This window comes from Aplysia californica, unplaced genomic scaffold (genome assembly GCF_000002075.1).
Source record: "Aplysia californica isolate F4 #8 unplaced genomic scaffold, AplCal3.0 scaffold00566, whole genome shotgun sequence".
NCBI lineage: Eukaryota > Metazoa > Mollusca > Gastropoda > Aplysiida > Aplysiidae > Aplysia > Aplysia californica.
This window is the reverse complement of record NW_004797836.1, coordinates 250584-272245: the sequence shown is the minus strand read 5'-3', so window position 1 is coordinate 272245 and position 21662 is coordinate 250584. Positions and strand designations below refer to the sequence as shown.

The window sequence follows — 21662 nt, the reverse complement described above, 5'->3', positions numbered from 1 at the left end:
TACTACTTAAGTACTATTATTGCTACTACTACTACTACTACTACTACTACTACTACTACTACTACTACTACTACTACTACTACTACTACTACTACTGAGAATACCAGCTGCAGATCATATTTTTGGGTGACATAAAGCTGCTAGACAGTCCTTGTCTCTTTGTCACCAGTGTTGGAGAGAACGAAACACCCGACAGAAGTGCTCGGGTCGCCAGCAGAAAGAAAGGCGACGTGACTTTACCAAACTTAAACTAGGACACGTCTTTTACTCGTAACTCGTAAGACGAAGAATCGAACAAGACTACAACAGTTACAAACCCAATCCGATTACATGCACGACCCTGACCGATGTAACCACGGCGAACATAACAGTACACAATAATAAGCATGTTATACCGGCTACACACTCGCACACGCACAAACACACACTTGACGCGAAACTGAAACTGAAATTGTAAGAAACACTATACGCCTCTTGACGAAATTTTTCCCTCCTGAGTGCCTATCTCCTTCCACACACACACACACACACACACACACACACACACACACACACACACACACACACACACACACACACACCGCGCCTTCCCTCTCTTGTCTTGAATGCCCCCCCGCAAGCTTTAACGGTATAATGCACTCATTACTCATCACATTATGTTCTGTAAGCATTCCCCGTGTGTTTAGCTCCCATATTGGGCCCCAGTTATAACAGAACCGCAGGGACCTACGAGATGCCCCATTGTAGCCCAATCCGTGTAATATATAATTAGGGGGGTCTAGTGTAAGTCATACACTGTAATACATATATAAATTGGAGCGGTTTCTTTACACAGATAACCCGTCGGCAATTTATCAGTGATTGATCCTTTCTTTTCCTGTGATTTTTTTCCTCCTATCTTTATATCTTTCTTTTTCTAGTACCGGGTATCTTAATAAGTAAAATTAAGGTTGATAGGACATCATAATAAAGGTAATGATAATTGTACCTGCATTTATATAGCGCACATCCATGTTCTACTCTACGGTCTAGATCTACAATGTGCGCTTTACAACCGTTCTTAATCGAACAAATACATTGAAGCTCAGAGAGGAAAAGGAAGACAAGTAGATCTCGCGTGCAGTGCCTGCTTTTCAAAACTTTTCATCCAATGACATAGATCTACCGTTTATTATCTTATGCATTTTTCACATTATAATTACAAATCTCGTCGCCACCATAAATTAGGCGTACTGTTTTTTGTTTTTGTAAAGTATTTTACGGCGCTCGCAACTGCATAAGGTCATATGAGCGCGCGGGACACACCTAATATTTTCAGTTGGTAGGAAATTTTGAATTTTGCCCGGGTGGCGGCCGAAGTCTACTCTTATCGATTTTAGACCACCAAGGGATCTTTAACGTGCGCAACTTGCACACGGGCCCTCCGAGATTTTTCGCCTTTGTCCGAGAAGGCTAGGTGTACCGTAGATCTTTCCTACCAGAAGATCAGGGGTGTGGCAGAAAGACAGCAGTAAGGAGGAGCCAAGGAGTAGCAGTAGTAGAAAGGCTGCAGAAAGAGTCAGGAGCCCAGAGGAGGGGGCAAAGGAGGTGAGGGGGTGGAGGCAGAAAGTGGAAATGAAAGCAGACAACAGAACATTGCTAGAGAGCAGGAAAGGAGGTGAAAGGAGACAATTTTAGAGAAGAAAATTTTTCGGTCGCTACCCGGAATCGAACCCGGGACCTTTGAATGAGAGGCCAACACCATAACCTCTAGGCCACGAGAGCCCCCCCCCCAGGCGTACTGTGGGTCACTTTGGTGCATATCGCCATGACGGGTGTTGTTTTATTTCATTTGTTGTTTTATTTAATGCTTTCTTGTTCGTTTCTGTTAGGATATTTGCGATTGTCGGACCACAGTGTTATAGCCGAGCGTGTCCTTGCGAACATCTATAATAGCCTTACAAGACTGTTTTTCTTTATATACACTAAAAGAGATCGTACCCGAGGATCTATCGTGTAAATCTTATAGCCGGTGTCCTGTACAACATTAAACTTATCATTACCAAGACTGTACTAGGAGGGTTGGGGAGGGGGGGTGGACTGTATTTTTTACTAGGGTATAGAATACAGTCGAAAATAAGATGGCCACACATTGTCAGGAGAAAAGTGGCCGACTAGGGACACGGTGACACGGACAGGGACAGTTAGTTGCTGTCACAGCAACACATCAAAAAGCGTGCACGCCAAAACCGCTCCTGATTTCTTTTAAAACACACCAACCCAGCTATGCTGAACACGGACAGGCACAGACAGCAACACCCAGCGACAGTCAGGAAATTCGAAAAGTGCGTGCACTGCTTCTCCTGTCTGCCTGTTTCAAGGGAGTTAAATAAAGATAGGATCACAGTGATTGTTCTTGTCAAGATGGAGGCTTTTGAAGAGAAACTGATCATTGCGGTACAAGAAAGGCTTGGCGGAAATGGGTGTCTGGAAATTTGTTGCCATCTTTGTCAAATCTTTCTCACACAGGTCTAGAAGATTTCTGAATGTTGAAGGCTGCATTTGAAAATATTCAATGAATTATTCCTCATCATTCACAAGCTGTGGGAGGAGATGGTGATATTCACCTAACAAAACGCGTATTTTGTTAATAGGATGAACCGCATATCTTCGATGAGAAATTCGTGATTTTCTTTCTTCTTCTTCTTTGTCAGCGCCGTGATTGATAATGTTGCTGTCTCTTGCTGCCTGTTTGAATGTGACCACATTTCCCTGTGCGGGAACGTTCACGGTGACACGGACAGACAGGGACAGCTACTTGCTGTCGCACAAGGACGGACAGGCACAGGGAAATGTGGTCACATTCAAACAGGCAGCAAGAGACAGCAACATTGTCAATCATGGCGCTGACAAAGAAGAAAAAAGTCTTATTATTATTGTGGTTACGAAGGAAATTAAGACGTTCATGAATTTCTTATCGAAGATATGCGGTTCATCCTGTTAACAAAAAACGCTTGGAAGACCCAAGCGAGATGCTATTTCAGAGAGGATGGCTCTTACAGAATATTTCACTTCACCGTCGGGGAGTGTTGCGTGGCAATTATAAAAATAATAAGCACATTTTGACTTGATCGTTTATAAACACGAGTAAATTAATTGTTTTATTTACTCATAAAGGATCTCGCCTGCCATGCATAATAACAGTGTCAATATTGAGAAACACTGCTAAAATGAGAGGACGAAATACTGTAGCTTAAATCACACCGTGAGGCAATACATGTCCATGTACTTATTCTCACCATACATGTTAAATCTGTTTGATGTTTTGTTGTTGTTGTTTTTGTTTGTTCATTGTTGTGTTGGGATTTTTTGGGGTGTTTTTGTTTGTTTTGGTTTTGTTTGTTTTGTTTTGTTTCTGTTTTTTGTTTCGTTTTTTGGGGGGGAGTTGTTCATTTCGTTTCTTATGTTCATAAATAGTTATCTCAATTACCGCACCCCGTTGATACAATTACAAAAGTAGTGCTGTTGGTCCTGGTTAGTTGGAGAAAAAAATAATTGTAGATCTCTATATCAGAGAATGTATTATTTTATGTTGTTACAGTTGTTTTTATTGATGACGAAGTGCTTTCTGATTTAGCCATAAATGCATCTCACAGTAAAAACAGAATGAAAAAGATTGAAGAAAATTTAGTTTGGCATGATGATAGTCTATAGTAGCTATGCCTTCTGTGTTGTAATGGACGGGACAGAATCGAAGGTGTCGTGGTAACGTGGCAGAGGTGGTAGATATATCATATAAAAACAACCACCCCTACAAAAGCTCTTTCACCAAAAGGGCTACTGAAGCATACAATAGCATTTCACAGTCGGTCTTCTGTAAGGCCAACTAGCCTAGAAAATACTACTTTCACGGCGCATATTGACGCCATCCACTACACACTTCACACCAGTGAAACGCCAGACTTGTCCTAATTTTTCTTTCCTAGAAATGCAACATAATGGGGTCACGGTCTAGGCCTTCGCAGCAAGGCAACGCAGCCCGGGCAGCCGGTCTGTTTATTGGCCCACGAGATCAAGCCAAAGATCGTGTAGTAGAGAATCTTCGCTTAAGTTTCGGCTTTCTTTATGTTATCGCCCTTAGGCATGACAAAGATTCTCTTCTACACGATCTTTGGGCATGATACCTGATAGTAAAATAAGGCCGGCAAGCGTTTATCATGACGATCGGGTCCCTGTTACTGTATTAGGGCAGAGAATCGGACATGCCTTGCTTTGTTGGTTTGTCTTGCGCTTTTTCTGCGTTCTGTAGGCATTATAATAATAATATTGAGCAGAAACGCAAAGTTAAAAAAGGAGGATCACGAAAGGAGTGTGGCTCCTTGCCTTCAACCCATGGTTCCTGGAGTTGGCAAAGCACTGCTGACAAATCTGGGATTTCCTTTTCTTTCGGTCTGCTGCTGCTTTGGGCTAAAGCGATTCCAATGTGTGTGTCTCTAACCATCTATCTATCAGTCTATCTATCTATCTATCTATCTATCTATCTATCTATCTATCTATCTATCTATCTATCGATCTATCTATCCTTCTATCGATCTATCTATCCTTCTATGTGTTCATGTATGCTTGTGTGTGTGTGTGTGTGTGTGTGTGTGTGTGTGTCTTTCGCGTAGGATATTCTTTCGAAAAGAGTATCTTTATTTTTATTACTGGATACATTTACTTAAAGTATACCACTGGCCACGGTTTTTTTCTAGCCAAATGAACTTTGGACCTGAGTGTAATCGTCTCACGGTAATCGTCATGGGTATAACATACTCGCCTCCTCGCGTAAGGTGGCGATATTCGCTAAACGATGCATCGACCTTCCGCAGCAGACGAAAAGGGCTAATCAAAGAACTATTGGCCAGGCTTACTGGTCACATGACTGAAACTGACGTCAATGGGGCTTTATAAGCAAAGGTCTCAGTCTTTTCTGACGTGTGAAAGAAAATGTCTGATCCAAGGAACACCTTTTTCAGTAAGTTGCTTTTTCTTCTGTGAAAATCTTTGTTGTCGTAATTTTACTAACATTGTAACAATAAGCACTTTTTCGCTATACATTTCAACAGCCTATTGTTTAGAAGTTAGTCAAAATGTGTCACAGAACAGTGTCAATGAAACGCAAATTCGTTCAGATGGCTTTTGGGAATTGGCTTTGAAAGTGTTTTCTTGGAGGCGACTGGCAAACTGAATTTGAAAGAGACCAGGCGCCGCACTGCCTCGACAGACAATGGTGTTGAACGCGAATATTTAAATTTTAGTTCAAAGTGTTGTTATATAATCGAGTCATTCCCCTTTTCATTAAAATTAAGTCTATAGCTTAAGAAATTCAATGTTCCAAACACTTTACCTTGAAGTTGCTGTATAGACCCCATTTGGGGGGCTCTCGTGGCCTAGAGGTTAAGGTGTTGGCCTCTCATTCAAAGGTCCCGGGTTCGATTCCGGGTAGCGACCAAAAAAAAATTTTCTTCTCTAAAATTGTCTCCTTTCACATCCTTTCCTGATCTCTAACAATTTAATGTTCTGTTGTCTGCTTTCATTTCCACTTTCTGCCCCCACCCCCTCACCTCCTTTGCCCCCACCTCTGGGCTCCTGACTCTTTCTGCAGCCTTTCTACTGCTACTCCTTGGCTCCTCCTAAGTGCTGTCTTTCTGCCACACCCCTGATCTTCTGGTAGGAAAGATCTACACCTAGCCTTCTCGGACAAGGGCGAAAAATCTCGGAGGACCCGTGTGCAAGTTGCGCACGTTAAAGATCCCTTGGTGGTTTAAAATCGATAAGAGTAGGCTTCGGCCGCCACCCGGGCAAAATTCAAAATTTCCTACCAACGAAAAAGTATTAGGTGTATCCCGCGCGCTCATATGACCGTATGCAGTTGCGAGCGCCGTAAAACCCTATACTAAACAAACAAACAAACAAACAGACCCCATTTCACAATATAAACCTAGCTGCTGCTCTTCCTGAACGGTATTCTAAATTACAAACAAACGACTGAAGAAAATCAGGAAACATTTCCCCTTATTATCTCAAGGATATTTTATTTAACGGCTTTTTGTGAAAACTAGAAATAAAAACTCTAACTAATTCCAAGATGGCGACGAAATGGGTAACGATCAACCGGCAGTCCCATAACTACTTCCGGATATGACGAAAAGTCTACTTGACTTCTATAGAGAGGCACAGATCCCTGTCTACTTTAACAACAACAGTAAAATGACAACTGCATGTATGATTTTTTTTTCAAGTGGACGCTAATTTTACTGTGTATCGATCTGTTTTCCGCACAAGAGTGCCTGTTTTGTTTGTTTTTAGTGCCCTTCTAAGATCTGTTATCCAACACTTGCTAGTGCCATCATGGTGGCTTGTATCGTTCAAGAGAAAAAAACAAAAAGCTGTTTTTAAATTTCAGTGGCACAAATGTAAAGGGACGTGTTATCTTCCTGAAGACATGTTATGATACCGTCTCCGACATTTGTGTGAATGGTATTGTTTCCTCACTCATTAAAAAAAAACTTTTCACCTAGTGTTCTGTTCGTGGGAGCTTCATACAAAACAAACAGATTTTTTTACGGAATAATTTCTGACCACGTCAACGTACTTGGAAATAATCTGACAATGTAAGAAATTTCATTCCATAATTGTAGACAATATTAGAGTAAATAAATACTAATTTCAAAGATCAAGTCCCACTTTAGTGTATTTAGTGGGCAAGACCCTTGGTGGTCTAAAATCGATAAGAGTAGGCTTCGGCCGCCACCCGGGCAAAATTCAAAATTTCCTACCAACGAAAAAGTATTAGGTGTATCCCGCGCGCTCATATGACCGTATGCAGTTGCGAGCGCCGTAAAACCCTATACTAAACAAACAAACAAACAAACAGACCCCATTTCACAATATAAACCTAGCTGCTGCTCTTCCTGAACGGTATTCTAAATTACAAACAAACGACTGAAGAAAATCAGGAAACATTTCCCCTTATTATCTCAAGGATATTTTATTTAACGGCTTTTTGTGAAAACTAGAAATAAAAACTCTAACTAATTCCAAGATGGCGACGAAATGGGTAACGATCAACCGGCAGTCCCATAACTACTTCCGGATATGACGAAAAGTCTACTTGACTTCTATAGAGAGGCACAGATCCCTGTCTACTTTAACAACAACAGTAAAATGACAACTGCATGTATGATTTTTTTTTCAAGTGGACGCTAATTTTACTGTGTATCGATCTGTTTTCCGCACAAGAGTGCCTGTTTGGTTGTTTTTAGTGCCCTTCTAAGATCTGTTATCCAACACTTGCTAGTGCCATCATGGTGGCTTGTATCGTTCAAGAGAAAAAAACAAAAAGCTGTTTTTAAATTTCAGTGGCACAAATGTAAAGGGACGTGTTATCTTCCTGAAGACATGTTATGATACCGTCTCCGACATTTGTGTGAATGGTATTGTTTCCTCACTCATTAAAAAAAAACTTTTCACCTAGTGTTCTGTTCGTGGGAGCTTCATACAAAACAAACAGATTTTTTTACGGAATAATTTCTGACCACGTCAACGTACTTGGAAATAATCTGACAATGTAAGAAATTTCATTCCATAATTGTAGACAATATTAGAGTAAATAAATACTAATTTCAAAGATCAAGTCCCACTTTAGTGTATTTAGTGGGCAAGACCCTTGGTGGTCTAAAATCGATAAGAGTAGGCTTCGGCCGCCACCCGGGCAAAATTCAAAATTTCCTACCAACGAAAAAGTATTAGGTGTATCCCGCGCGCTCATATGACCGTATGCAGTTGCGAGCGCCGTAAAACCCTATACTAAACAAACAAACAAACAAACAGACCCCATTTCACAATATAAACCTAGCTGCTGCTCTTCCTGAACGGTATTCTAAATTACAAACAAACGACTGAAGAAAATCAGGAAACATTTCCCCTTATTATCTCAAGGATATTTTATTTAACGGCTTTTTGTGAAAACTAGAAATAAAAACTCTAACTAATTCCAAGATGGCGACGAAATGGGTAACGATCAACCGGCAGTCCCATAACTACTTCCGGATATGACGAAAAGTCTACTTGACTTCTATAGAGAGGCACAGATCCCTGTCTACTTTAACAACAACAGTAAAATGACAACTGCATGTATGATTTTTTTTTCAAGTGGACGCTAATTTTACTGTGTATCGATCTGTTTTCCGCACAAGAGTGCCTGTTTTGTTTGTTTTTAGTGCCCTTCTAAGATCTGTTATCCAACACTTGCTAGTGCCATCATGGTGGCTTGTATCGTTCAAGAGAAAAAAACAAAAAGCTGTTTTTAAATTTCAGTGGCACAAATGTAAAGGGACGTGTTATCTTCCTGAAGACATGTTATGATACCGTCTCCGACATTTGTGTGAATGGTATTGTTTCCTCACTCATTAAAAAAAACTTTTCACCTAGTGTCCTGTTCGTGGGAGCTTCATACAAAACAAACAGATTTTTTTACGGAATAATTTCTGACCACGTCAACGTACTTGGAAATAATCTGACAATGTAAGAAATTTCATTCCATAATTGTAGACAATATTAGAGTAAATAAATACTAATTTCAAAGATCAAGTCCCACTTTAGTGTATTTAGTGGGCAAGACCTTTGGTGCCCCCCCCCCCCCCCGCCCCTTCCTCCGCCTTTTCCACAATATAAATATCACCCAATTTTGCCTGCGTACCTGTGAGATTGTATTCATTAAAGGGAAGTGTTTTATAATGTGAGGAATCGTTGTGAAATTAGGTGCTCGTCAACATAATTGAATAAAACAAAACGGCAATGCTTATTCCTTCGTGCAGTTTTATTCGGAGTTTCTTTTTTTTTTTTTTTTTTTTTGGCTCAACAACTTTTAGAGTCACATTCCAGCGTGGACTTTACTTCAAAACGTTGATCTCAGGCACACAAATTTACACTTACACTTTTTAAGGACACTAAAGCTTTGGAGGTCTCCAAACTTAGGTAGCCATTTGTCCGCCAATTTTACCTCTGACATCAGGCGACCTCCACCTCCTTTAGTTGCAAATATCTTGACTTCTATTCAAGATAGATGGACATATATTCATCAAAAGCAAGACAATTAATGAACAAGCTTTAAGATCAGGCGCGGTTCGTCCAAAGAGCACGGTCGAGCAGTGCCGCCGAAAATGTTTTAATATTATATTACGTAAAGCACCGACAATGATAAAATAAAAGACGCCAGAAACAAACACTAGCCAAATATTATCAAAACAAGGTCCTCGCTGGCACAGTAACTGTCATTTCTGTGTCTATAGCGCCGTAAAACATCTACTATGCCATGCCAAAGTTTATGCGCTGTACCTGAACATAACAGGATATTCAACAATGGAAACCTGACCTATAAATCGCTCTTTGGGATAACCCAAACGATGACGACACTCGTAGGGAGTTTGGCGGAGCAGTAATATTAATAAGAAGGCACATCTCAAATGCGCTCCTGCCGAATAGTGCCGAAATATAGCCCACAGTAAGCAATCTAAAAATAAACGCGATAGTCTGTGCACTATTCTATACCAAAATTATGTGAGCCCCGGAGCAATCCAACGGAGTGCTCAAGTGAACTGTGATTGGTTCATTGTCTCGCCGCTATTTTAAGTGACTCTGTGACCGTGAACCTGAGGGAGGTGAACGTGACATACTTTAGTTACAGTCCTATGAGTTGTGCTTTTGAACGATTTTGTAGTGGAATGGTGAAAGGTATTACTTGAGTGTTGAGTTCTAATGCAGGGTGAATGAAATTGACGTTTAGCTAACAAACAGATTTAGTTCTAAAAGTCAAAACCACAAGTAAAAAGAATGAAAATATAAGCACGATCCTCCCTCACAAACCAAAACATCCTAAAGTTATACACCATCCCATTTACTAGGCCCTTGACTATCTTCAACCTGCGATAGCTTAATTGTGCCCGCCCACTTTTTAGCTCCACGAGCCGCCCCTGTTTAAGATGATACTAATATTTCTTCATGGCCCAAAACTGACGAGAGCCTGATTCCTCCACGCGGTATCCCAAAAGGTAATAACCGTCTATTAAACCGAACCAATGAGAGTTAATTCCTGTTTCGAGTTATGCTGCAGATCTTTTTCTTTGTGTAACTCTATATTTGTGATTTACCATTATTCCTATTCTTTTTAAATCTTGCTCTGGTTACCATAAAGTATTCCAATTCCATTGCAGCACACTCTGTCGACGACGCAATTCTACCCGCAACAGAAAACTTACCAGTTTCGATACCAGTGTTGGAGCCTTCCCAACCTATATTTGACATGGAGGAAGGAAGATCATCTGGAGATCCTGATGAGGGGACACATGTTAGGCCTACTGAGCTCGAGTCTGATAACTTATCGTCCGTAGATAGCTCTCAAATGTCATCGGAAACAAATGAATATGCAGCAATAATAAGACAGTTAGATATAGCATTATGGCTCTACATTGGTTTACCCAGCGTTCCGAAAAAACACGTGGGTGCCAAAAATTATACCAAAAAGTCAACAAATCATGAAATTTTATCTCTGCAAATTAACACCCGTTGCAACACTCAAAATGACATTTGGGTTTTTCCTGTTATTTCGAATGTAATTGGCAACATACAATACAAAGAACTGAACGAAGAACGGTGTCGGCTTTTAACTTTTCCCGCAGAAGTTAATTACCTCTTGAGAACAGCTTTGGCAGAAAATGGCTTTTACTACTTTGGGAACGGACAAAGCATTGCCTGCTATTTTTGCCAAAGGTGGAGCACTGCTTTGAGCGACCAGGAGGGTGTACAAGATATACGCTTGAGTCATCACCCAACTTGCCCAATGGTGACAGGAGAACCATGTAATAACATCCCACTTCCTGCGAGTAGCTCTCGAGAACCCAGGGCCGAACGTCTCACGGTAGCAGTCCAATCTTCTGATGACAACGATTACATACCAACTGAAAGATGGCTGGACCAAGGAGCTGGGACTGATTTCCCGACTCGTGGAGAGAGTCCAATGGAGACAGGAGAACCATATAATAACATCCCACTTCCTGTGAGTAGCTCTCGGGACCCCAGGGCCAAACGTCTCACGGTAGCAGTTCAACTTTCTGATGACAACGATTACATACCAACTGAAAGATGGCTGGACCAAGGAGCTGGGGCTGATGTCCCGACTCGAAGAGAGAGTCCAATGGAGACAGGAGAACCATATAATAACATCCCACTTCCTGTGAGTAGCTCTCGGGACCCCAGGGCCAAACGTCTCACGGTAGCAGTCCAATCTTCTGATGACAACGATTACATACCAACTGAAAGATGGCTGGACCAAGGAGCTGGGGCTGATGTCCCGACTCGAAGAGAGAGTCCAATGGAGACAGGAGAACCATATAATAACATCCCACTTCCTGTGAGTAGCTCTCGGGACCCCAGGGCCAAACGTCTCACGGTAGCAGTCCAATCTTCTGATGACAACGATTACATACCAACTGAAAGATGGCTGGACCAAGGAGCTGGGACTGATTTCCCGACTCGTGGAGAGAGGCTTCTTTCATTGCAAAATGATGGTGAAATAGAGGATGTCAGAGTCAGGGGTATCGTGACGTCCCTTCCGCTTCACCCATCTAAGTCAGGACCTGAAATAAGAGAGAGATCTTTACGCCCCATCTTCTGCAATGATCAAAGCAGAAACTTCTCGGAGGCAGGTTTTTTTGTTGTTGGTAAGTTATAACAGTAGAACGTTCTGTTTACCACTTCACTGAAACTGCTGTCATGTCTTTGAGATGAAGTTCCCTTCTGTAGTTGCTTGCACCTGTCCGTTCTTTGCCGAGTACCAACGTACCTTATTTACGGTTATTGTTTTATTTATTGGTTACAGAGAAGAATGTCAATGAGACGGTGGTCATTTGAAAAAAGAAAAAAAGCAAGAGGAGCAAGTAGAAATATATAGGGGAGAATATAAGGGACAGGACAGACCAGAGAAGCTTTTCACCCAACCGACACCATCGTTTGACTCTTTCAAAAGAAAATAAGAACAAGCAGGGGCGAAGCGTCTATATAATCAAATAATCACTGCTTCCCTTCCTGATGTTGAAACATTGTCGCTGTCAAATTCATCCTTAAACGTAAACCTCTTAAATTAAAAGTAAAAAGAGGTTCGTAATCCACAATGAGCATGCCTAACATTCAAAACGGTTTCACGGCCACATAAATAGCCTCTTCACCACTCTCGGGCCACTCCATAAGCAGTCGCAAGCTTTGATTAAGTAAGCTTAAAGTGAGGCTGGAAGAGTCTACCAATACAGTTGAGGGAACATGTGCATATCATGGCTGTTTCATTGCCACATAATATACCCTGTTCACCCCTTTGGGGCCACAGTTATAATCAATCACAAGCCCTGATTAAGTAAGCTAACGAACACTGGTCGAGTCTACCTCACAAATGTGAGGGGAACTAACTCCTAACAATCTCTTTGCTGCTGCATGTGCTTGTTTTTTTTCCTCGACTTTTTACTGTCCTATAATCAGATCGTGACCTCGATTATGACACCAGCTCCTGGCCGCGAAAGGCTAACAAAAACAGCCAAATGTGAAATTTAAAAAAAGATAATTGTCATGTTCTACCAAAGAGTTAGACTCTCTGGTAGATCTATAACATATAGATCTAGTACTGACATCTCTGCTTCTTTGCTTTGTGTTTATGTATTCACATCTAAAGTTAATTTAATTTTAGTTGGAACTGATATTTAATAAGATATTTTCCCGATTATTTTGGCGGTTGAACATACACTATGAATTCCGGATTTGTTTTCATTTACAACTCAGTCAGAGTCGCCGCCTCGAGTAAGATTCTTGTGTGATATCTACATGCCATATAGATCTATATCTGGTCCCGTTTCACTTTGATTACCCTGTCAAACAAGTCAGCCTTCGCCCCTGAGAACAAGAGATTAAAACAGAGACGTGAGAATCTACCCGACTTACACATTTAAGGAATTATCAGGTGCAGGTTGCTGCCTTTTCTTTTCTTTTTTTAAATTGGTTGGGGCGGGGGATCGAAAAAGAACCAAACACACCTTTGATTTTAAGCAGAAGATCTAGCTAAAATTGACCTCTTTTCTAGGATCGTCTCTGTTGTTGGCGCTATTTTATTTATAATACAGCTTGTACATTTAAATGTACATGTAATTTATACACGACGGTTCACTGCTCTTTTGATGATGGATTCTTTCACATCACCTACTGCATTTCCTTCTTTTATTCAAAAAAACTTGCCGTGAAACAGGACTGTTCTTGTGATAATATATGATAATTTATTTTTATGATTTTAGGAAAATCTTCCTCCAATGTTCCAACTTTTAGAAAGACATATTTGTCTATCAAAAGGGGATTAAGTTGCTAATTTTGATGAACACTCTAGCATCACGTAAAATACACAAGTATTATTTTCACAATTGTGTTCAAGTTGTAACGAGTAGCATAATGGTACACTATTGAAAACACGAAATTCAAAAACACATGAACCGCACGCCTCATTGTGGGATCTTTTTTTAAAAAAATACTATTTGTGGTTGCTGCACATTATTGTTGACAGCTGTGGTTAAAGCCATTGTCACAATGCATCTCCCCAGAGGGAATGATAATCTGCTGCTTCTGGTGTGGAATTTGGTTTCCTTTCGAAAGGGTAGTCTTGCCTGTCGTCGACATATGGAAGCTACATGCTCATGAGAACCCAAATTGTGGTTTCCTTATCCTTCGAATGGGACTGGCTAATGTACAACGCTGGAGTAGCCACCGTCAAGTAAGTGGTTGTTGCCCTTATTAGGCTTGACCCAATTCCCACGCAACATAATTAATCCGTTCCAAATGCAGAGGTACTCTTTCAGTGGCAAGAAAACGGAAGAGTCATATTCAAGCTGATTCCTTCGATGTGGACATCTCACTAAAGGGCAGCGGAAACGTGTGGAACATGCAGTGGGTGGGGGCGAGGGTGGAGGCTCTACTGAAATCCTTTCTTGTCTATTCAAGTGTATAAGTTTTGTGCACACACTTGTGACGTTATAGACAAACATGGTTGTTTGACGAATACAGATAAAAAGATCATAAAGAATTTCAACTGGTTGAAAAGTCTGAAGGCAAGTTCCTTAATGTGGTTGAGCACACCATGCTACATGTAGGTTGGAAGCCTTTGGTCTTGAGCTTAAATGGAGGTCTTGTCCGTCGTTGCTGATGTTTATTGTGACAGTGACAAGCAAGTCCTTCAACAAATTGTGGGCAATGGTAGGCTTCCCTGATCCATATTATCATTATTATTATTATTATTATTATTATTATTATTATTATTATTATTATTATTATTATGATTATTAAATTATTATTATTATTATTATTAATAATATTATTATTATTATTATCATATGATTATTTATTTTTTTATTTACTTATTTATTTTATTTTATTTATTTATTTATTTATTTATACATTTTTATTTATTTATTTTTATGTTTATAATATTTATTTTTATATATATATATATATATTTATTTATTTATATATTTATTTATTTTTTTTTGGGGGGGGGGTATGTAATGATGAATTTGTCTCATGGATAAGTAAATTAGGTTATGGATTATGGAATTAAGTATTTTGTCGTTTGATTTATTAATTAACCAGTGAAGTGAATGAAATGTTGAAAACAAAGAATACGACCTATATTATGTATTTGTTTACTGTTCCAGATCCAAGGGCCACCACTCCAAGTAACTGCAGGTATGATATGGGTCTTTTTGCATGTTATCGTTTCAGCCTCCGAGGGTGGTAGGTTTTACCGTAACACCGATTTCCAAAAACACACCATTGGCACTGTATCGAAGAAGCGTGACACAGATGATATCAAAACAGAAGAAGGCTCAGGAAGAAAAAACTCACATTACTGGTTTTAGCTCAAGGATTTTTACGCAAAAATCTACCTCTCTTTGTCAAAATTTCAAGCCAAACCAAGAGTAATAATAGAAGTATAATGTGACATACCTTGTTTGGCTCAAATGTTCGCTGAGTTGAAGGCCAGTGAATGTATTGCTATTTTTAAAACATATTTATACAGACACACCTCTCAATGAGGGCAATTTAAGACTTTTCCTTTGCTACGAATAACATTACTACAGCAATCATCTTCTTAGTTTTCACCTTTGTTTCATTATCGAAAATTCAACTTTATTCGTTATAGTCTATGTACAAAGTTAACATTCGAATGACATCACTGTTTAAACTTTAGCTCTATTAATTAATTGAAGCTCTATTAATTAATTGAACTGCATTTACAGTTTTGTTGGGTTTTTTTAAATCAGTGTCGTCGTTACAACCTATAAATGAAGGCCTTCATTTCTCTTCTGTGAAAGATTTCCCCTTCTTTAGGAAATCGAAATCCCAAGGCTAAAGTAGTAAAATACGTCCAGACTAGTTCCAGTGACTGTAAACTAGGTATAACAAGCTGAAGAAGAGCTCACTTTTAGCAAATACGCTGCACCGTATGGAACTTACTTCTCCGACTAAACACTTCTGGGATCTGCTCTCTCAGGGGATCTATATGAATTATTTGGGTGGCCATGACGTCGTGGCGGGGGTTAACTTTTAACTTATTTAACTTATTACAAGAATTGGTCTGGAAAAAAGGGGGGAGGGGGGTACTTTAATCAACATTGCTACTGTTCTGTGAGAGTCCAGTTGTGCATGTCGTATGTTTGTAGGTAGGTCGGTAGGTAGGTAGCAGGGGCGGCTCGTGGGTCTAAAAAGTGGGTGTGCACAATTAAGCTATCTTAGGCTGAAGATAATCAAGGGCAGAGTAAATGGGATGGTGTATAATTTTAGGATCTTTGGGTTGGTGAAGGAAGACCTTTGTGCTTTTATTTTCATTCTTGTTTGTTAGCTAAACGTCAATTTCATTCATCCTGCATTAGAACTCAACACTCAAGTAATACCTTTCACCACTCCACTACAAAACCGTTCAAAAGCACAACTCATATGACGGTGACTTAAGTATGTCACGTTCACCTCCCTCAGGTTCACGGTCACAGAGTCACTTAAAATAGCGGCAAGACAATGAACCAATCACAATTCTCTTGAGCACTCCGCTGGATTGCTCCGGGGCACACACAATTTTGGCATGGAATAGTGCACAGTCTATTGCGTTTATTTTTAGATTGCCTACTGTGGGCTATGTTTCGGCGCTATTCGGCTGGAGCACATTTGAGATGTGCCGTCTTATTAACATTAAAGTACCGCCAAACCCTCTACAAGTGTCGTCATCGCTTGGGTCATCCCAAAGAGCGATTTATAGGTCAGGTTTCCACTGTTGACTATCCTGTTATGTTTAGATACAATGCATGAACTTAGGCATGGCATTGTAGATGTTTTACGGCGCTATAGAATAGAAATGAAAGTTACGGCGCCAGCGAGGGCCTTGTTTTGATATAATATTTGGCTAGTGTTTGTTTCTGGCGTCTTTTATTTTATTATTGTGGGGTGCTTTACGTCATAGAACATTAAAACATTTTGGGCAGCACTGCACGACCGTGCTCTATGGACGAACCGCGCTTGGTAGGTAGGTAGGTATATGTTCCATGATGTCTAAATGCATGAGTGCATGTCTGTAGGTAAGCTGGTAGGTCGACAAGTGCGTGCGTGCGGGCGGGTTGATGGGCACGAATGTGTGCTTGCATGCGTGTGTGAGCTTGCGTGCGAGTGTGCGTCTATGTATGCATACGATGTAAAAGAATTCTTCCTCTGTGTGGAGGGCAGCTAAAATCCGTTTCGCCCTCTCTTTTCTTTGTTTTATTTCACAGTGTCACGGCCAGTTCAAGAAGAGGGTGAGACAGCCTCAAGCACATGCCGCGTGTGTAACAGACGACCGCGGGAAGTTCAATTCCTACCGTGCGGACACGTTCTTTACTGCGTAAATTGTGCCGGGGTCTCATTTTGCTTTGATTGTCATCAGCCTGTACTCGGCAAGATTCGGATTAACCCCTGAATGGGTTCTCAATTCAATAAATGATAATGTTAAATTTTAGAATGTAGTTATTTTCATCTGAATAGCTTAATTATTTTACACATTGTCCATCCTTGGGTGACCTATACTGAAAGAGAGCCGTTTTTGAAGATAATAAAAGGATAAAATTACAATCAGTGCTTTTGTTGGGAATTTTTTAATTTTAAAACTCTTTATCCATGTACATATTTCCAGAGTCCATGATTATTTTCAAAATCGTAATATTGCAACTCCGGACGAAAACTAAAAGAAGATAGCTTTTGAAATTTGATGAAATTATCCAATATAGTGGATGTTTGCTTGGTTACCATGGACACCATGTGCTTATAATAATAGATCAGACGACCAATGTCTAATTCATCATGACCAACAAATCCTCCAAAATCACACTACCGAACTCAACAACACCTGTGAGAAATTCAACATGAAAATAAGCACATCAAAAACAGAAGTTATGAAAGTGAGCCGAAACCATAGTCCCCTGAACATCCATGTCAATAGTAAACAACTGAAAAAGGGTGAAGAAAGAGTTTAAATATCTTGGCTGCACTTTTTCTGAAAACGGGTCCATAGACAGAGAAATAGAAATGCAAACTCAAAAAGCCAACGCTGTCACCTACCAGCTCGCACCCCTTCTATCTCATCTAAACATCTCCATGGACACAAAGAGACAGCTTATCACCTCAATATTCATACCAACATTATGTTATCAGTGCCAGACCTGGACCTTAAGCAAAACCCATGAAAGCAAAATCACCGCATGCGAAATTAAATGTCTCCGCAAAACCCTTAACATCACAAGACGAGACAGGCAGAGAAATGAAGAAGTAAGAGCAGCTATCGGCACGGAGTCCTGCCTGCGTTACATAGAAAGGTAGAGGATAAAATGGTTTGGCCACCTGTTACGCATGTCACCTGACCAGCCAGCCTTGAGAGCCTACAACACCAATACAAGCACTCTGGCTATAAAGGAAGAGGAAGGCCACGCATAAGGTGGATCGAGGGTGTCAAGAAACCCTAAGAAAACATAACATCACAACTGAAAGAGCTGTGGAGCTAGCCTACCATAGAAAACTGCATCTCCCCTCGACGCTTAACGGCAACAGAGGATGAACAAGTAAAGTAAGTAAGTGAATTATTCTTTGATGTCTGACTAATATAAATATATCATCGTTGCTATATATAGTCAAAGGATATGGATTTTAGAAATTCCACCAGCAAATGGCCCCATGTTGTGCCATCTGCTTTCATCTCCACTTTCGCCCCCCCCCCCCCCCCCCTTGGCTCCTGACTCTTTCCACTGTTACTCTTGGCTCCTTCTTACTATTGTGTTTCAGCCACACCCCTGTTCATAGAGTGGGTAAGATCGAACGTCTTGCCTTCTTGGAGGATAAGGAGGAAGTTATGCACGTTAAAGATCCCTTGGTGGTCCTAAAATCGGTAAGGTTGGCTTCGGGTGCCACTCCGGTAAAATTCAAAATTGATTCCTACCAACCTGAAAATGCCATAAAATATGTGTCCCTCACACTCATATGACCTTATGCAGTTGCGAGCGCCGTAAAACGCTTACAAAAAAAGAAGAATAAAAAAAGGGGAAAAAAACCCCTCCTGAATTACTTCTTAAAAAGAATATTGTAACAAAATTCAAATCTGACATCGAAGCTTCCATGACAAGCCTGCAGGAAGCTAGCACGGACTGCTTTAACCAAGCAGTATCAGAGGTGCTCACTACAGTGGAAACCATATATAACAGGCCCGGTAATAACAGGGATCCGGTAATAACAGGGATATTTTAAATCCCCGACTTTTCCTACTCTTTGTCTCTTTTAAAAGTTATCGGCAATAACAGGGCCTCATCGGAGCCCAACCGATTATAGCAGGGACAAAGGCTCGTTAACAATGTGTAAAAAGTAAGAGAGAGAGAGAGAGAGAGAGAGAGAGAGAGAGAGAGAGAGAGAGAGAGAGAGAGAGAGAGAGAGAGAGAGTAACACAGTGATGGAGCAAGCCCATGCAAGCCATGCCACTGCAAGCACACGCAGCATGTGAAGCGAGAGGGGGCTGCGGTGTGCTGCAGACCTCGACGCACGCGTAATGTGTCTACTGTCACCAACGATGTCAAGCACAAGAGAAAATGCCTTTCAATTGACCCAAAAATATGGAATAATCCAGGCGGTTGACGATAAGCAAGCTCCACTGGCAGAGATTGGTCGTCAGTTCGACTTTCCACAAGGGTCGATCCACACCATTATCAAGAATAGAGAGAAGATAGCGGCAGCATACTCCAAAGGAAAGTTTGCTCTGGATCGAAATAAGATGAGACTACCCGATGCAGATGCTGTGGAACAAGCTCTTCTAATGTGGTTTAAGGATGCAAGGAGAACGTTGGTGCCAAAACCCCTGTCCGTGGGTACTTGTGGCAAAGGAAACGACCCATGAATTGGGATTAGTCCACAAATGCTTACTTTCCTTGCATTTCTGATTTAAAAGGGATCGGGTATAACAGGACATGTTCTCTACTCCCACCATCCCTGTTATATCAGGTTTCCACTGTACTACTACCCATGCACCCATGGTCGCTACAAACATCACACAGAAACCTTACTCCCCATAGCACATTTTAGAGGTGAGAGCAGCGAAGGCGGCATGCCGCAGACCGAGAGAAGATGGAGAAGACAGGAAACACAATTGACAAAACAATTTTATTATCAAAGTCGAAAACAAGACATATCAGCACCCACTAACACTACACACCTCAACAGAAGACTTAAACAAAGAGTGTTAAACAATCGCACGTATTAGAGTTTGTTATTTCTTTGAGTTCCTGGGGCAAGGAGTTCCAAATTGTAGGGCCAAACATTGAACTAGGAGCTCAGAATTTTGTTGCGTCAGTGGATGGCTGTACCTGACGGGATGGAACATACGATTTTAAAAGCTCAGACAGTCTAATTATATTATGATGGAGCATTATTGTGAACACATCTGAGCTCGGGTCAAAAGGTGTCTTTGATTCAGTGGCATACTTTAAGTAGTCACACCTTTTTTGTATAATATTATTGCATTTTCTGGCTCAGCATTGATGAATTAGCTAGAGAAATGGACAAAGAGATATCGAGAGAAAGCTTGTTGATTTTAAACAGGTTTGAAATACTCTGTTACAAAAAAGCTTTTCAGTTGACTGCCTATTTTGAGATGCAATACAGTATGTCAGATAGTGCCAAAACTAAAAACATCATAATTCAGGTATGTATAAGAGTTTGCACATGAAAATTTGCCTAATAGCTTTCCATAAACCTCAAAATAATTTCAGTGTTATGTGTTACGAGCAAACATTAGTATAAAGTTTCAGTGTCTCGTGTGACACACCTTGTCATCGCCAGAGCTCTAGGTTTTATAATTTCTTAGTAAAATGAGCAAAGGTGTGGAGAATATAATCGCCTTACTAAATTAGAAAAGATATACTCAAGGAGTAATACTGTGTGAGTTTTATGACTGTTTAATTCCCAAATGGGGGATCTTGTTCTTATGCACGCTAGAATTGTAAATGGGCTGATTCAACAATGTCATGCTCATAACTTTGGCTAAACTGCAACAGGGAGCTGCTGCCTTTTCTTTTTTAATCCTTACTCTCGTCATTTTTCCTCTACTTCTTTTGTATGTTTGTCACACACTTGTGACCCGCTGTTTCTGGGGTACCTTGATATATACGAAGCAGACTTTGTGCTGTTGAAGCTAGAGAAGGGAGCAGGGTAAGCCTGATTCCCTGTAAATACTCCTCTGTTGACATCCACCCCTTGGCGCTCATATGACCTTGTGCAGTTGCGAGCGCCGTAAAAACTTTACTAAAACTGAACAAGTGATACTCTAATCTTTGAGGTTGAACCAATTCGCTCAGAGATTATTTGTGTCATTTTTGTCACGTGGTACACCGAAGCCCAAAATCCATCAAGCTTTCTTTCGATGTGGCCAAGTCCAACTTTTTTTTTATTGAGAGAAAGCTCCCAAGAGTCTTGAACACAGTGGTTTCCCTTTGTTCAGGATGACTGGAGACTGCAAAGGTAAAAGTTTTCTTTTGGTCATCAAACATTGATTTGTCACACAAGACACTGAATTATGCAGGGAAAACCCTACCATGAAAAAACTGGCTTTTCTCTTAGCTGGATAGTTTGTTTATTCCAGTCTATGTATTTTAGAGCCAGTGGCGAAGCGTCTATATAATCAAATAATCACTGCTTCCCTTCTTGATTTTTAAACATTGTCGCAATCAAAATTCACCTATAGACATAAACCTCATAAATTAAATGTAAAAAGACGTTCATAATCACCAATGAACAATAGACTATGCCTAACCTTCAAAACCGTTTCATTGCTTTACACTGGTCGAGTCTACCTCACAGATGTGAGGGGAACTAACTCCTAATAATATCTTGACTGCTGCGAGTGCTTGTTTTTTTTCCTCGACTTTTTAACGTCCTATAATCAGATCGTGACCTCGATTATGACACCGGTTCCTGGCCGCGAAAAGATCTATACAAAAACAGCCAAATGTGAAATAACAAAATTAATAATTGGCATGCTCTACCAAAGTGTTTAGACTGTC

General features: G+C 40.5%; 1 protein-coding gene and 1 long non-coding RNA gene across 2 annotated transcripts in view; both read left to right on the top strand.

Moving 5' to 3' along the window:
• Positions 1–4888: 4888 nt before the first annotated feature.
• Positions 4889–17202, top strand: LOC101848377. The gene is made up of 5 exons (XM_005106964.3): positions 4889–4996; positions 10236–11741; positions 13653–13822; positions 14760–14790; positions 16863–17202. The coding sequence occupies exons 1-5, from the start codon at positions 4969–4971 to the stop codon at positions 17045–17047; spliced, it is 1920 nt and encodes a 639-aa protein (XP_005107021.1). The 5' UTR covers positions 4889–4968; the 3' UTR covers positions 17048–17202.
• Positions 17203–18148: 946 nt separating this feature from the next.
• Positions 18149–21662, top strand: part of LOC118478441 — a 6338-nt gene continuing 2824 nt past the window's right edge. The window contains exon 1 of the long non-coding RNA XR_004859046.1: positions 18149–18187. This is a non-coding gene — a long non-coding RNA (uncharacterized LOC118478441). The remainder of the gene's footprint in view (positions 18188–21662) is intronic.

Coding starts and splice junctions, on each gene's coding strand:
- LOC101848377 (XM_005106964.3), top strand. CDS start 4,969: ATGTCTGATCCAAGGAACACCTTTTTCA. Junction 11,742..13,652: donor GGCAGGTTTTTTTGTTGTTG/GTAAGTTATAAC, acceptor GCATCTCCCCAG/AGGGAATGATAATCTGCTGC. Junction 13,823..14,759: donor GCTGGAGTAGCCACCGTCAA/GTAAGTGGTTGT, acceptor TTACTGTTCCAG/ATCCAAGGGCCACCACTCCA.